Below are 16,773 nucleotides of genomic sequence, written 5' to 3'. Positions count from 1 at the left end.
GTATTTCTCAGTTTTAATCACTAATATGATAAACATCAGTACCTCACATAATATTAATAACCCACATGAACAAAAAAGCTCTTTGCAATTCTCAGTACTTATTAAGAGTATAAAGGCATCCTGAGACCAACAAGTTTGAGAACTTCTGGCATAGAGATTTATAGTGAACTGATGAACTGTTGCCCTTTAGGTAAACCTGTATGTTGTGAATTATCTATACAAAGAGAGCAGTAGCAGTCGTTCTCCCCCTGCATCTTGAACAGAACGATTGTGGCACTATGTCAAATCCTTGCACTGTTGAGCTGCTTTTCCTATGCTTTTCTTGTTTTTCACTCTTTCTTCTATTTTTTGTCAGGATTAGAAGTCTTGTCCCTTCTTTTTTCAGCTGAGGCTAAAAGGCTTCTCCATCACCTGTGTAAATTGCAAACCACTTAAAATGTGACTCAAATGTGTATACTATTATCTATTTTGCAGATTAACCAAAATTAATGTTAAATTTTATCTGGACATTGTCTTACCAACAAATTAGATTTAGTGATAAACTAGTATGTGCCTCCGTGAATCAAAGTTAAATAATATGAAAGCAAAATATAAAAGAAAAATACAATTTACAGTTCAAAAGTTATTTGTGTGAGTAGAACTGACTGAATTTTGCAATTGTGTGTATCAATTCTAAGTTTCGTAGAAAATTTGGTAGGAAATTTTATATAATTTTTAGGTGGGTCCAATATATAGTATTTAAAAATCTATACAGTGCTTGTCTGCTATAAGAAGGAAGAATTCTTTTGTCAGAAATTGCTTACTTGATTAATCTAGTGCCCCATTATTTGCTTCATATTTTTATTAGTAATTACAGTGGGCATTCCTTTGTTATTGCTCAATAAAAATGTGACTTTTTTTTTTAAACTAAAAAGTATCTGCTTGTTTTCTCTTTCTTTCAGGATTTAATAAGAAGACAGTAACTGATGGCCATGAAAATGGAGACCTAGGAACTTCAAGTGAAAGTCCACTGGAAGACAGTGCTTCTAAATTAGATGATCTGCACCATCTGTATCATAAAAAATCTTATTAAATCGACTGTATCTCCAGACAAGATTGTTAATCAGACTGTTCTGAGTTTGGGGCACTAGGGAAGATGGTGACAAAGACTATACAAGATCAAGGGAGGCTGTTTCTTGCCTAAATGCAAGGCGGGTACCTCAGGGCTTCACGTGAACAATTCTAAATGCATAAAACTCCCTGTTTTCTGTGGTATACCATAATTAACTATTGCATGTAAAGCAGTTTTGATTTTCTTAAAATTTTAAAGCACCAAAGCATGTGTTTCCCAAAAGGATAGTACTAGGCTCTTAAGTACCAAACAGAGCACTACTGTTTTATTTGATTCCTTTTCTATTTAGTAGAAGGACAGTGCTAACCAGAATTTTTTAAAGAAATAGCCTTTAAATATAAGAGAATAAATTCATATTGTATATTCCAGAATGTTAAGTGTGGTGTTTCAGAGGATAGAACTTGACTCAATGAACTGCAGAAATGTAGGCTTGACTTAAATTTTTTTTTTAACTGAAAGAATGGTTTTAGTGTTTTTTTAATTTAATGTTTCCTGATACCTAAATCAGTTGTTAATGATCATTTGCTATAATGAGTTTGCTTTTCAGTGTTATTCATGCAATACAAAATAGTTTTCTGTAAGCAATCATTTATCAATCAATGCTGCACTAGAAATAGGTTCAGAAAAGTTATTATACATTGTACTTTTCAGATTTTTAAAAGAAATGCAGGGGAGTGTAAAATATCTGTTCTCAATTATGTTGATCTCTGTGTGTGGTATTGGAGCATTACGTTATTAATGTTTAGTCACAAATGCTTTTTTTCTGGAATCCACAAAGACAGTTTTATACATTTTGAGTTGTTCATAATGTTTGTCTTGTGATAGTCCTGGCACTTAAAAGATACATTTTTTTCTGGTAGTAAAAGCTCAAATGTTTACTATGTCAATGAGATACTTTCAAAAGCAGTTTTTTCTCAAAGTAATTAACTGATTTGCCAATCATCTAAAAAGCTGAGGCACTGGTGGGTAAGATAAGGTGAACACGTTTTGATATGGTAATTGTTTTGGTTGGCTTTTCTTGTCAGTGTTTGCTTGACTAAAGTGTTTTTCATATGCAAACTAGATTTGCTACTTTGCTTATCCCAGGAATAAGCATGGAGTGCCTGCTCTCTTATTTACTGTTCCACAGGCCACTGTACCCTGCAGGGGAAAGTGAAAACATTGCATTTAAAGAGATGATAGTTTTGCCAATATCACTGTTTTAAAAGATATACATTTAAGGGAATATTAAGTGGGAGAAGGCTTTTAGAGTATTGTCAGTATCTCATTTCCGATATTCAAATGTTATGTGATATAAAACATTCTCTTTTCTTTCCTAGATGCACTATATATTTGTTCATAGATAAATCTACAAAATGTATATACTTTTTTTGGTGGTTTTGCTATTTATAAATTTTATGTTTTAACTGTTGTTCATTTATGGTTTAAAGTTTGGGGTGGTTTTGTTCATCTGGATATCACCATGTTAATTTGTAATAGAGATGCACTTCATTATATATGGTTACTGATATTAAAATACCTTGTAGCATAATATTGCCTCTAAGCAAAAGCTAGTATTTAATTGTACAACTGAATAAGCAAGCTGCTTGTTATTGTTTGTTCCTGACAGGCTAGGCCTCTTAAAAGAAAAAAGTTTTCTCCTATGCATTCTTCCTACTTCTACACATACCCTCATGCATGACATGAGATTTGCAAACTGGAATTTAGCCAGTGTATTCGTTTAGTCAAAAAAAATTTCCATTGTTGCATATCTGAGGACTTTTTGTTGTGACTTGAAACCATGTTATCCTTATCTTTTTAAAACAGACTGGGATGGGATGGCCATGACAGTTTTTCAGAGTATCCTTTATCTACTAAGACTGAATCCCTAGGAGATATTAGCTAAAACCTTTTGACTTTCAAGAACTAATACATGTATAGAGGGTTTTTTTTTAAGAGCCTTGAATTCGCATTTCTATGAGGGCGCTGTATAATATGAAGGATTGTATGAGATGGTTATGATATAAGCTCCTTCCTTGGGCTGATAAGCAGAATGAAAAATTTTCCAGGTAGTTTAAAATTGCAAAGATCAGTTCCCATTTCATTCCTGCTTCACCTTGGTTTGTAAGCCTATATGAGAGTACTGTTGCTCAGATGCTACTATGAGATTCCTATCAAGTGTTCAGAAAGTACTCAGTTAAAAGTTCATTTTAGAGTATGTAGTCTTTGGGGGATGAACTAAGAATTACAGACTTTTTTCCAAAGACTGAATGAGAAACAGTTTTTATGTTTCCACGTTTACAGGAAAGAAACTCATAAGACGTTTCGAGGACAAAACCAAACAGATAAGGAGAGAACTGTTGTTGCAAAGCCATTACAATTAAAAAGGAAAAAGAAAAATATACATATGCACACACAAACCGAATACCTGAGAAAAAAGTTTCAAGAGTATGAGGGTTGTGTATGTGTGTGTATCTTTACACTTAACTTCTAAAATTCTCTTCTGTGTGTCTTTTGTGAATATGATGGCAAACATTTGGGTTATGAAACTTGTTAAAATAGATTGAAAAGAGATGAAAATTTTGTGATCCTTGGTAATATAATTGAATGGTTTTAACTGAACAGTTGTCAGAAGTTAGTCCAGCTTGTCTTTGGTGCTGGTTCTATTCCCCTCACTGTGGACTTATTTTGTTTTCATGTTTAGAAACAAAGTATATTGATTCATGTGTAAGTTGCACATTTCTGAGGTCCTTATTATGTAATCCACTATCCCATCTATCCAGTCTTCCACATACAGTTGGCCTCAAATCTATAGGATTTTTGACAAATGTATTATATCTAGTTGTGCTTAGTATTTTTTTATTAGTCTGTAAATAAAGATGGCATCTCCTACATTAAAATGGTGTTAATCACATTAAAAAATAAACATTTTACAGTTTTCATGTTAAATATTTTATTTATTATTTATTTCTAGTAGCTTCTGTTATTTGTACCAAGAAGTCATAAAGTTTATGCAAAGGCTGAACCTAGTTACTATGGTGGAACAGTTTTTTTTTAAAGTAGGAATTAACCGTTTGATTTCAGGAACTATTTGATCTGAATTAGTTAAAAACGTTGGTTGGAAGGAGCTCCCAGAGCACCTGTGGGACCAGTTTTCTGTTGAATCATAGCAGATGCAAAAACTCTAGTCTCCTTAGGTTAGTTTTATGTTACAAATAGTGATAGCCAATGTTGTCTTTGAGGATAACATTGATAAAAATCAGAAAATGAATCTTATTAGATACTATGTAAGAGGATAGTCATCCATTTTATCATCTAAGCAAATGGGATTTAGAAGTTCCCAAATTGTGTATAAAATAATTTTTAGAAATATCTATATACACTGTTCAGTTTGTTTGCCTAAGAAGTTTTACATGTGGTCATTTCTAGTCAACTTAAGAACTAGGTGTAAAATGTGTAAGAATGCTTTTTCTTTATCAAGGGTATTTGAGGTCAGTCAGGAGGAAAAACCTACAAATGGTATTTTACTCTTAAGTATTAATGTAAATCATATTTCAGAAAATTACTTGAGTTATGAATATTTAGAAGTACTTTTTTTTGTCATTGAGTAACTTTGAGTTAATCCTAATACAATATGCTGTGTGTCAGCTTCCAGTTTACCAAGCAGTTTGGAAAAGTCTTCTCCCCAGAATTCATCGAGGTAGGATATTGTTTACTGTATTAAATAAAAAAGATTATTTGTATTTTCATTATTAATCAGTGTTCTATTTTACGGGGTTTTGTAATTAACCTTTTTTTTTTCTGAAAGGTATTGCAAATTACCATGTGCTCTTGGTGCTGAATATTTGTCTGATAATAAACCTTTTCCAGGTGTATTTTGAAAGCTACAGTCTAGGTCGTGGCAGCCAGGAGAATGTGCCTCTTAGCTCTCCAGCAGGAGGGAGCATAAGGGACTGAAGGCCTTCCGGCCACTGCACTCGGTCATCCCCACGTTCACACCCAGGCCTTGCCTCATGTTGCTGCCAGCCAGGGACTGAGCACGGCAGGGAGTTGGCTCCTTCACTTTGGCCTGAAGACTACCCGACGGTCTTGCCAGACTCCCTTAGGATTGCGTTATAGGCTCTAAGTTGCTTTTACCCAACCTTCCTTCTTTTATTTACCTGGGGTCATGCCTGCATTGGGGGCTGGTTGCCTCCCAGCCTCCCACCAACCCCAGCTCCCCTGCTGTTTTTCCTCACCAGTGTTGCCCCTAGTAAATCTGTTACATAGCTGGTCCCTTCTTGGTCTGGGGTCTGCTTCTTGGAGGACCCAGACTAACACAAGTGGACCAGGAGTGAGATCTGAGAAAACAGGTTAATAGGACATTAAGGGCTGGTTCATCTCCTTTGCAAAGGATGAAGAGGATGACATCCTGGCCGGTAAGTGGTGTACATATAGGCCTTGGCACAAGGTTATGGCTCAGTTTCTAGATATTTCACAGATGGTGCGCAGAAGAGTTATCAAAGCAGGCCTGAACCTGTTATCCTTAGAAAGGCCTGCTTGCGAGGTTCACCTGTGGCTAGTGTCCAGCAGGTTTGGATTTCATAAGTGTTCCCCCCATGCCCTAACTGATAAGGGTGGTTTACTGTGTCTAAAATGTTTGTATAGAAAATACGGTTTTATGTTGAACACCTGCTTTCCTTCTGGGAATCATGAATTTTGTTACATGGTAGGCAGAGTGCCTACTAGACTGGGCACAATAAAAACCCTGGAATCCTATGCCAGGTTCATGCCAGCTTCCCTGGTGGACAGTATTTTGTACATATTATATATCATTACTGGAGCAATTAACCTCATCCTTTGTGACTCCATTGGGAGAAGACTTTTGGAGCTTGTGCTGGTTTCCTCTGGACTTTGTTCATGTGCCTTTTCCCTTTGCCGATTTTGCTTGGTGTTCTTTCTCTAATAAATCACAGTGGTGAATACAGGTGTATGTTTAGTCCTGCAGGTCCTTCTAGCAAGTCTGTCAACCTGGGGGTGGTCTTAGAGACCCCAGACACAGGTGGTAACTTAGGCAAATATCCCCATGGAGAGGAATTCTCCTAGAAGTTCAGTGAGGCAGGCATTTGATAAATATGGAAAGGCAATGTCTAAAAGAACAGAATTGGCTGGTTACTGCTAGGTTGTATTGATGAAGGATAATGAGACACTGAGGGCTGTCATCAAGCTGTTAATACTGAAATATGAGAGCCAAAGGACCTCTGGGGAGCTCACAATGAGGCCTTTTCTCCTGCAATGGAAGGACTAAAACAGCCGAGATTCAGGCTGAACATCTAATTGTTATAGTCACAGAGCTTCAGCGACTTGAATGCTTAGCCAAATTCTTTTTTGTGAAATTCAAGGTGCTGGTAGGGGAAACCTAGAACCTTGAAACAAGCCATGGGGACAATTGGATGGATGTTGGCTCTGCAGTCCCTACTGCATCCTATAGTCTTGAAGAAGTAGCCCGGCCTTCCCTAATAAGTCACCTCTGTTTATACTGGAAGATGCTGCAGAGGCTGCTACCCACCCCTCCTCCTCCCACTGCTGTAAACATTGGGGTGCATGTGCCTTTTCAAATTAGAGTTTTCCTCTTTTCTGGATGCATGCCCAGGAGTGGGATTGCTGGATGTATAGTAGCTCTACTTTTAGTTTTTTTTAAGGGAACTCCATACAGTTTTCCACAGTGGCTGCACCAATTTACATTCCCACCAACAATGTAGGAGGGTTTCCTTTTCTCCACACCCTCTCCAGCATTTACTGTTTGTACACTTTTTGATGATAGCCATTCTGACTGGTGTGAAGTGATACCTCATTGTGGTTTTAATTTGCATTTCTCTAATAATTAGCAAAGTTGAGCATCTTTTCATGTGCCTATTGGCTGTCTGCATGTCTTCGGAGAACTGCTAAATCTTCTTTGGAGAAATGTCTACTTAGGTCTTCTGAGCATTTTTGATTGCAGTGTTTGTTTTGTTTTGATATTGAGTTGTGTGAGCTCTTTGTATATATTTTGGATACTAATGTCAGTTGGATTATTTGCGAATATTTTCTCCCATTCCATATGTTGTCTTTTTGTTTTGTTAATGGTTTCCTTTGCTGTGCAAAAGCTTTTAAGTTTGATTAGGTCCCATTTGTTTATTTTTGCTTTTATTTCTTTTGCCTTGGGAAACTGATCTAAGAAAATACTACTACGATTTATGTCCAAGAATGTTTTGTCTGTGTTCTCTTCTAGGAGTTTTATGGTGTCATGACAAATGACAAACCATTTTGAGTTTATTTTTGCACGTGAGGAGACGTTCTAATCTCATTGATTCACACGTAGCTGTCCAGCTTTCCCAACACCACTTGTTGAAGAGACTTTTTTTCCTCATTGTATATTCTTGCCCCCTTTGTCCTAGATTAATTGACAGTAGGTGTATGGGTTTATTTCTGGGTTCTCTGTTCTTTTCGATTGATCTATATGTCTGTTTTTGTACCATTACCATGTTGTTTTGATTACTGTAGGTTTGTAGAATTATCTGTGAAGTCTGGAAAGATTATGCTTCCAGCTTTGTTCTTTTTCCTTGTGGTTGTTTTGACATTTCTGGTCTTTTGTGGTTTCTTATAAATTTTAGTATTATTTATTCTAGTGCTGTGAGAAATGTCATAGGTATTTTGATAGGGATCACATTAAATCTGTAGGTTGCTTCGGGTAGTACAGCCATTTTAACAATATTAATTCTTCTAATCCAGGAGCATGGGATATCTTCCCATTTCTTTAAATCATCTTCAGTTTCCTTTTTCAGTGTTTTTATAGTTTTCTGCTTATAGGTCTTTCACCTCCTTGGTTAAATTTATTCCTAGGTTTTGGGTTTTTTGGTTTGTTGGTTTTTGATTTTTGTTTTTTTGTTTTTTTAATGTAATTGTAAATGGAATTGCTTTTTTTACTTTCTGACATTTCATTGTTAGTGTAAAGAAATGCAACAGATTTCTGTATATTAACTTTGTATCCCACTACCTTCACACTCCAATGTTAAAATAAGTCTAATCTTGTATATACCAATTTAAAATAGCCTCAAAATTTATAACGTACAAATAGAACCATTAGAAAGTTATGACAAATCCATCACAATAGTGGAGATTGCAACAAAACTTTCAAAAAAATCAGGAGAGAAGAAGGAAGATTTAAACAGCAAAAGTAACAAGGTTTTTTTTTTTTTTTTTTAAACAAGGTTGTTTTAAAGCTCAAGTTAAAAGGGTATTTGGTTATAAAATAAAGCCTCTAGCCTTTAAGTAGAATGATAGATGAATGGACTATAAGAAGGAAAACTAGATAAGCAAAATGTTAGGACAACTAAAACTTAGATTCTATGCTTTGGAACGGTAAAATTTGCAATTTGATAAAATGCCAGCAGGGGGCAGAAGATTCCAAATGTGATGTTCTACTTCCACCTGTTAGAGCTGGAAGGCTCTATGAGGCTAATCAAATAAAGACTCTTTGTGTATGAGGATGAAGATATTACTTTCCAGGGTCACACAGCTAGTAAGTGTCAGAAGCAGGACTCAAATCTGTCTCTTGATTCATCTTTAATAGGCCATATTCAAAGAGAGAAGAAAGGAAATACAGATGAAATTGTTGGTTTTTCAGTCTTACTCTCCCAATATTTTAATTTTTCTTAAATGGTGCAAGGTTTGATGCAGCCTAGGATTGATTCTGTTTTGATTTTTAAAAATGATGGTTGAGCTGGAGTTGAATTTCAATAGAAATAGTTTCTTTGTAGTTGATTATTAGAATGCAAGAACTCCTGAGGTTACAAGTAGATTCCTATACCCTTGAGACTGTAGCATTCCCTCTCCCCACACACATAAATCCTCTGTGTGTGTGCCTACGGTTCCCATATTCTTTAGTAAGCAATGCTTGTGACATTCAGGGATGTGTCATTGTCACTAGGTACCTTCCTATTGTCATCCTCACCATTGTTAAGGGCATTTTTACCTCTGCCCACGGCTGTAACAAGTGGATTATCAGCTTCTGAAAGCAGAAAAATAGTAGAAATTTAAAAAAAATTAAAAACTGACTTTTCATGGGAAAAAAGACAAGCTGCTGGCTACACTGCTCATGAGAAAGAGAGTACTAAAGGCAAGTGCACAGAATAGGAAACAAGGCAGAAACAGCCACAAAAGCAGAGGCAACTAAAAGGGTAATGAAAGACTGTTTTGTTCGATTCCATATGAATAACTTTGAAAACTCTTCTAAGAGAATGTAATTTACCAAAACTGAAATTTTAAAATCTAATCAGATTTCCACAGGGAAAAAAATAGAAAGGAATTGTCAGATTGCTGCCAACCCAGACAAATTATCCCAATATATGGTTTCACAGGGGTAATGTACTAAACCTTTAAAGGGCAAATAATTCTAATGCCCAATGCCTAGCAAGAGAAGAACGTGGAAAGAGAAGACTTCTAAATTTTTTCTGTCAAGCTAAAAAAAACCTGATAAAGATTGACACAAAGAAAAAAATGAAAGGGTTATCTTGAAAAGGAATATTAATGCAAAAATTCTAAATAAAATGTTATCACTGTGAATTCAGTAGCACTTTAATAGATTCATACACCATAACCAAATGTTTAATGTTAGGGCATCTATTGGTATAATTAATCATTTGGCTGGGTCTAGAGAGGGATCCTAGGGAAGAAAATCATTTGCTTCTAATTCCATAGATACTGAAAAGGCATGGGTCAAAATTCAACACCCATTGTTGGTGAGGGGAAAAAAGGCACATAACATAATAACATACACCCCATAATCTATGCCCCAAAGCCAGCATCGTGATTAGTAGGGAGATACAGGAGCATTTAATATGGCACAGGAGGAATTAAATCTACGTCTAAGTATTACCAAGGAGGTTGCAGCAGCACTATCTGCAGACATGATGATCACGTTCCCAAAAAACTAAATCGACTAAAAACTGCTGGAAATAAGGAATTTAGTAAAGGAGCAGTATGTAAACAAATCAATCAGGACAAAACATTAATTACGTATTAAAATACATGTAACTGTTAATACCAACATAGTGCTTACCAGGGGTCAGGCACTGTTCTAAAGGTTTTACAGGTATTAACTCTTGTAATGTTCACCACAACCCCATGAGGTATATACTATTATGATCTCCATTTAGAAATAAGGAAACGAAGCCAGAGAGAGGTAAAATAACATTTCCTTGGTCACACAACTAAAGCAGAATTTGAACCCAGGCAAGTCTAGTCCCAGAATTCATGCTGTTTTCCATTAGAGCCACAGTGGTTCTTGATAGATAAGAGGAGGGCTGTGGGACCATTTACGATGACAGCAACCAGAAACAGCTCAGCATAAATTAAACCAAAAATGTGTAGTACTTACCCAAAGACCATTTAAAATGCCCTGAAAGGATGCAAAAGTAGGCTTGAACAAACGGAAAGGGTTATTATAGAAAATAAAAATTCCACTAGAAAAAAGAATGGGAGATAAGGCATATGAAAATTCTAGGCTTAGATCACTCTTGGAAGAAAGAGGACAGGTAATTTAGAAGGGCCTGGATATTAAGGGAGAATTCTTTACATTTGTGAGAGATTTGAACAGATTTATAGGTCAAGAGGAAGATGTCAGTTCAGAGGGAGAAGTTGAAGACAGGGGAAATGGAAATAATTGGAGCGAAATCTGAGGTGAGGGAGAAGGCCGTGGGTGAAGGTTTCACACACCTTTTCCATCGACACAGGAGGGAAGGATTGGAGTAGATGCGGCTTTTTTGTGGGGAGAGGGATGGACAGGTAGTTGTAGGATCTGATTTTAATGACTTTCCTAGGTGAAGAAGGTAGCAAGATCTCAGAGCAAAGGGAAATTGTGCAGAGTGGCATTGTTTTGGAATAGTTGCTGAGAGATGGAAAAAGAAGTGGATCCAAGGTAAGTGAAAGGGTTTAGTAATAATAAGCCCCAGGTAAATTCGAAACTGGGAATTTGTAAGAGCCCCTGTGTGAATAGTTATGCACTGTTCTCCTGCTGCTGTGATAGAGATGTGAAGATGGTATCCTGAAGGGGACTTACATTGTTGGGGCGTCAAGGTTTGGTGGTGCTGGAAAGACCATGGAGTGAAAATGATCAGACAAAACAGCTCAAGTGATGGATGGGGAAGAAAAGACAGCTGAAAAATTTAACAACTGGAAGAAAATGAGGGGATCTAGGCATTAAATAAATTAAATCTCTTAATGAGATTAATGAATAAGTAGGATAAAAGGTGAGGAATCAGAAGGATTGGAGGTTTTGAGCAGAGACAGAATTATCAAGATTTCAGAGCGGGAGTTGTTACTGATAACAGGTGTGGACATGTGTGGAGGTGGCTTAAATGAACTGCAGTTTTCTAGAGTAAATGTCAAAAAATCATACAAGTGACCATGTTGGACACTGAACTTTTCAACAGGATTATAGAGGAAGAACAGAGAAGAATTGAGCTAGGTGACCGTCCTCGGTGAATGGGGAAAATGGCTTCGAAGATACTAGGTGACACGTGGAGAAGAAAAGGTGGTAGAGCCAGCCAGCCTGAGTATCATAAAGGCAGAGCGTTTTGTATGGGGCTGAAGGAGAGAGTGGACAGGCAAGTGGGAATCAGGAAGAAGATGTGCATTGTGGGATGGTTGAAGAGAAAAGGCAACCTCCACTTGAAAAGGACTAAAAGAAAAGGTGCTGGAAGACAATTTAGATTTCAGATTGGGCAGAAAGAAAAGGAGGCAGTATTTATTGATCACCTCTGTATGCAAAACACTGATATGTGGGAAGACATTCTGGAACCTTTTTGAAACATTGAAAATGTTGAAGTATGTGGGCCGAGCGATGGGATTCAGAATGTCCTGCTTGAGCAGTGGAGGAGCTGAGGGTGCAGGGCATGGAGACTAATATCACCCTGTTTGGTCCTGAGGGATGGCTGGTTAGCCAAAGACGGGTAAGATTCCTCAGAGGAGGAACAACCTAAGACAGGCACAGCCGCAGAGGGGCCAACAGGGGTGATGCATAGAGCCTTCCTAATATCACCGTGTTTGGCCCTGGAGGATGACTGGTTAGCCAGAGACGGGTAAGATTCCTCAAGGGAGGAACAACCTAAAACAGGCACAGTCACAGAGGGGCCAACACGGGTGGGGCACAGACCCTTAATCCTTCTGAGAGAGGTCTCCTTCCCCCAGGGCTGCTTTGCTCTCCACACCCAGCTCAAATCAGGACCCAGGAGGCAAACAAAGATCATTGCCCCCAGTCATGTGAGGCCTTTGATTGTTTATGGGATTAACCTGGGAGTGTCAGACCCTTAGACTATGCCGAAAACTCAATAAAAGCAACGTGGGATTAATCAACGAGGCTCTTGATCCGAGAGGTCTTGAGCCCCCCGGTCCCACTTTTCTCTTCAGTCTGTGTCTGTGTCTTCTTCAAGCTTGCGGCACCCGTCACTCGCCTCGAGTCGCCGAGCTGGTCTCGGCACTGATATAATCAGTCTTCAGGACAGCCCTTTTGTAATCCTTTCCACCTTAGGGATTAAGATGTGGGTTTTGAAGTCACAAGTGTTAAAAGGTACACTGAGGCATATGAAAATTTTTAAGAATTTATTTGAGCATTTATGAATTCTAATTGGGTACAGACAGACCGGAAGTAGTTAGGAGCACTCCACCGAAGGAGCCAGAAGAAAGACTTAGAGAAAGTGTGGCAGCAAAGAAAGGAAATTATTTGATTGGCTAGAGCTTAAAGACTAGTTTGCTGTTTGTGACTGGCTGTCCTTAGGTTTCCATTTCATAACCTTGAGGCATTTACAAACTTAGATTTTGGTTTGCTTACCTAGGCTGCCATGGCATTAGAGCCACATCAGTCTCATGTCCTCCTTGTTTAACTAATTTAACACCAGTACAATGTGCCTGAAATCACATATTTAAAAAGATTAAATCCCAGGTTAAGCCTGAGTTCTGTATGGTTCTTAAAGCCTGCGTGATTTGCAGTAAACATGCTATCTCCTGTCTGTCGGGGAGGGCTCATTCCAAGATGGCAGACTAGATAAGAAGAAAACCTATCTATGAATTCCTGGGTAAAATAAAATAAGAATTCTTTAAAAGGCCCAGCTAATCTCAAGCAATAGAGGGAGATATCCAGGTATCAGAATCAAAGAAGAAACTGACACGTAGAGTGATGGGCACAGACTAGAGCTGAAGTTCTGGGCATCCTGGGCTGGGGGAGGGTTTCAGTTCCTTAAATGCTGGGTATTTAACCTCCAGGAAGGGACTGGAGACAAGATTTGGGGTTAGGCATGGCAGGAACAGTGAAAGGGTGAACCTAAAAAATCTGCCCAAGAAGACACAACAAAGGATGAAGGGCCTTGGATGACAAGGGCAGTCTCCTCTGAGGAATTAAACCAGAGGCCTGTACCGCACACAGGCTTGGGTCTAAACCTTCAGTATAGTCTAGGAACTGCCAGTCCAAAAGTTAAAAACTGGTGCAGGGTAGGTGATACGCCTGGTATTAGGGTTGCCAGATTTAACAAATAAAAATTATAGGACATGATTAACTTTTTAGTATGCATCTGTCCCATTGCACAGAACATGTTTAAAAAAATCATTTGTTTACCTGAAATTCAAACTTAACTGGGTATCCTATATTTTGTCTGGCATCCCTACCTGGTGTACCTGACAGATACAAATTTGAAACCCCTCAAAAAGGACATCATCACAAAGTTTTCACAAGGAGGAAAAAGGCTTGCTGAGGGATGGCTCACAATCAGGAGTCTGAAACCACACAAAGACACAAACCATCACAAACAAGAGTCGGTAGAAACAAACAGGACAGAGCCTCAAGAACTTCTGCTCATTCATTCACTGAGCAAAAACTTCTTGAACACATATTCCTAAGTGCTGGGAATATGCAGGGAACAAAACAGAAGTCATTTCCCTCAGAGGATATGGTCCAGTGGGAGAGTCAGGTAATAAGCAAGACAATAACACTGTGTCGGGTTAGGCAGTGACGCGCGTGAAGGAGAAAAGTAAAGCAGGAAAGGAGATAGAAAATGTGTTGGGGGAGAAACGTGCAGTTTTCCAGCGGGGAGAGGAAGGAAGACGTGGTCGAGGTTTCGCTGGAGTACAGACTTCACGGAGGTGGAAGAACAAGCCGTGTAACTACTAGGGGAAGAGCTTCCCGGGAAGAGGCTAGCAAGTGCAAGGTGTGTCCCTGGCACATGCAGGCGACAGCCAGGGGGCCCATGTGGCTGGTGTGGGGTTAACAAGGTGGGAGAAGTGGGAGGTGAGGTCAGAGAGGTGACAGCACGATGGGGGTTCCAGCTCACAGACCTGTCCTGTCCAACACAGTAGCCACATGCGGCTATCTACATTTAAATAAATGAAAGTTCAATAAAATTAAAAATGTATTCCTCAGTCACGCCAGCCACATTTCAAGTGCTCAATAGCCACATGTGGCTGGTGACTTGCCTTACTGAGTAGCTCAGAGAATATTTCCATTCTTGCAAAAGTTTAACTGGACAGTGTTGACAGGGCCTTATAAATCATTGCACAGCCTTTGGCTTTTACTCTAAATGAGATGAAGGTAACAGAAAAATCAAAGACAACATAAAATTAGTAGGTTTCAAATGATTAAAAGAAGGAATCAAAACCAAAGAAAATACCAAGACAGTGTAGAAATGGGAAGACTCGAAAAAGAATCGGTACACCATCCAGAAATTTTTTTTAAATTGACATTAAAACCTCAGTGATTAAACAGCAGATTAGATAGCAGAATTGGGAATTGGTAAACTGGAATATAATATGTAATCTTATACAGTGCTTCATGTGGGCCCGACAGTGCTCCAAAAGCTTCATTTAATCTTCACAACAGCTATAGGTAGGGGGAGAGTTTTTTCCCCCCAGGTAACAAGCAAGGCGGGTGCAGAGAAGTTCTGGTGCCTTGTTCACCATGCACTCAACCACTATGCCATGCTATCTTTCAGGAATTTGCCTAGAATACAGCACAGAACGATAAAGATATGGCAGATAAGAGGGATGAAGAGATGTGGGACTTTCATCCAGGACTGAATAGAGAAAACAGCAAAGAGGCAAGTAGTATTGGAAAAAGGGTGCTGAGACTTGTTCATAGTTGATAAAGATGAACCCCAAGATTCTAGAAGCACAAGTCCCAAGTGAATACAAATGAATTTATAGCCCAGCACAAAGTGGTAAAACTGCAGAATACCAAAAGCACAGGGAAAATCTTTAAAGCTTCTAGGAGAATTTATTCCCAGAACAGGGAAAGGCTGGGCGAGACCCATAGTGGGAGATGAGAGATCTGTAGCGGGCCATGAACACAGCAGTGTGGCTTCGAGAAGGGCACTGGGTGACTGGATGGGCTGTGTTTTGGGGCAGGGACCGCTAGCTTCTCATTAGTGGGCCTTAGCTCCTCCCAGGTCCTGGCGAGAGCCTAGGCATGTGCTCTCTCTCGACTCAAATAAGTACGGGGTGAGCACTGCTCTCAGAACCTTAATAAATATTTGGTGGTGAATGAATGCAACAGAAGCATTTTGAGAATAGTGAGGCCAAGCTGTGACTACACTTGGATTGCTGAACTGTTGTATGTATTTATGAAAGGCCTCATGGTGATGTTTTTATGAAAGGCTATTCATGGTGTCTATAGCTGTGCATATAATATAAATGTGATTTCAGTTTCTGCTAAGAATCTAAAAGCAGTGTAAAATAAACACAAAAATCTCTAGCATCCTTTCTAGATGTTTTCTAGGCTGATATAAATACTAGTGCAAGTGTAAATCACAGTAATAGAACCTAGAACACAGTTTGAGCAGCCTCTGTGGGCAGCATACTCTTGTCTGTCAGAGCAGATGTGTTTTCGCCGCAATTGTAAAAAGTGACAGGCTGCAATCTTAGCCTCCCAAAAGGATTTGATAACATAGGAAAAAAACAGACAATTGCCTTATCATATGTGCTAATGTTGCAAAACATTTTCCTGCTCTCATCCTCTAGTTTAGGCTGAGCTGTGTTGGGTGTATCAGACAGACTTTTCCACTACCCATCCTGGGCTAGACAGTGAGGCCATCCTGAGGAAGCGGTGTTCCAAAACAAAGCCCTGTTCTCCCTCTCTCTGTCATGATTAGCTCATGTATACACAGCTCCACCGTAAAGAAGTCTGTGTTTATGGACTAATGTTTTAATGTTAAAAATACATATAGCCCAAATGTTGTCACAATTAATTCTTATCTGTAAGCCTTGGAGGAAGGCACACTCACATCCTTTTCACACATGAAGAAACTGAGGCTCAGGTTATGTAATGACAAAGTGAATATACAAATGGATCATGGCCAGACCATAAATAAAAACAGCACTCTGGCTGGCAGCCTACAGCAATAAGCATAGGAAACCAACTCATTATCCATAGTAACCAGCCCAGAAGCCAGCCTGCTATAAGTCAGACTTGTAGAAAGTCAGATCACTACTTCTTGTAACAATCCAGCAAGCCAAACTAAAATGCCTGAAACAATCGACCCCAAATCGCTAGGATTTTATTAATAACTGACAGCTTCCCTAATTTTTGTCCCCATTTCCAACTTAGGACAAACCAGAGGGAGCCAAATGTGCCCTTTCCACTGTACCACTTGCCCTTTTATGAGGCTGCCCCTCAACTGCCT

The 16,773-nt window shown here is 38.7% G+C and overlaps 1 protein-coding gene across 2 annotated transcripts in view; it reads left to right on the top strand.

Annotated features, from left to right (window-relative positions):
* GOPC (golgi associated PDZ and coiled-coil motif containing) overlaps nt 1-1,473 on the top strand; it is a 38,293-nt gene extending 36,820 nt beyond the window's left edge. For both annotated transcript variants that reach the window (XM_057739130.1, XM_057739131.1), the window contains one exon: nt 942-1,473. In XM_057739130.1, the coding sequence (XP_057595113.1) occupies nt 942-1,072 (131 nt within the window). In that variant the 3' untranslated portion in view covers nt 1,073-1,473. The remainder of the gene's footprint in view (nt 1-941) is intronic.
* The last annotated feature ends 15,300 nt before the right edge of the window (nt 1,474-16,773 follow it).

The sequence above is a fragment of the Hippopotamus amphibius genome, chromosome 6 (genome assembly GCF_030028045.1).
Source record: "Hippopotamus amphibius kiboko isolate mHipAmp2 chromosome 6, mHipAmp2.hap2, whole genome shotgun sequence".
Classification (NCBI taxonomy): Eukaryota; Metazoa; Chordata; class Mammalia; order Artiodactyla; family Hippopotamidae; genus Hippopotamus; species Hippopotamus amphibius.
The sequence above is the reverse complement of the archived record's forward strand: the minus strand, read 5'-3'. Positions and strand labels throughout refer to the sequence as shown.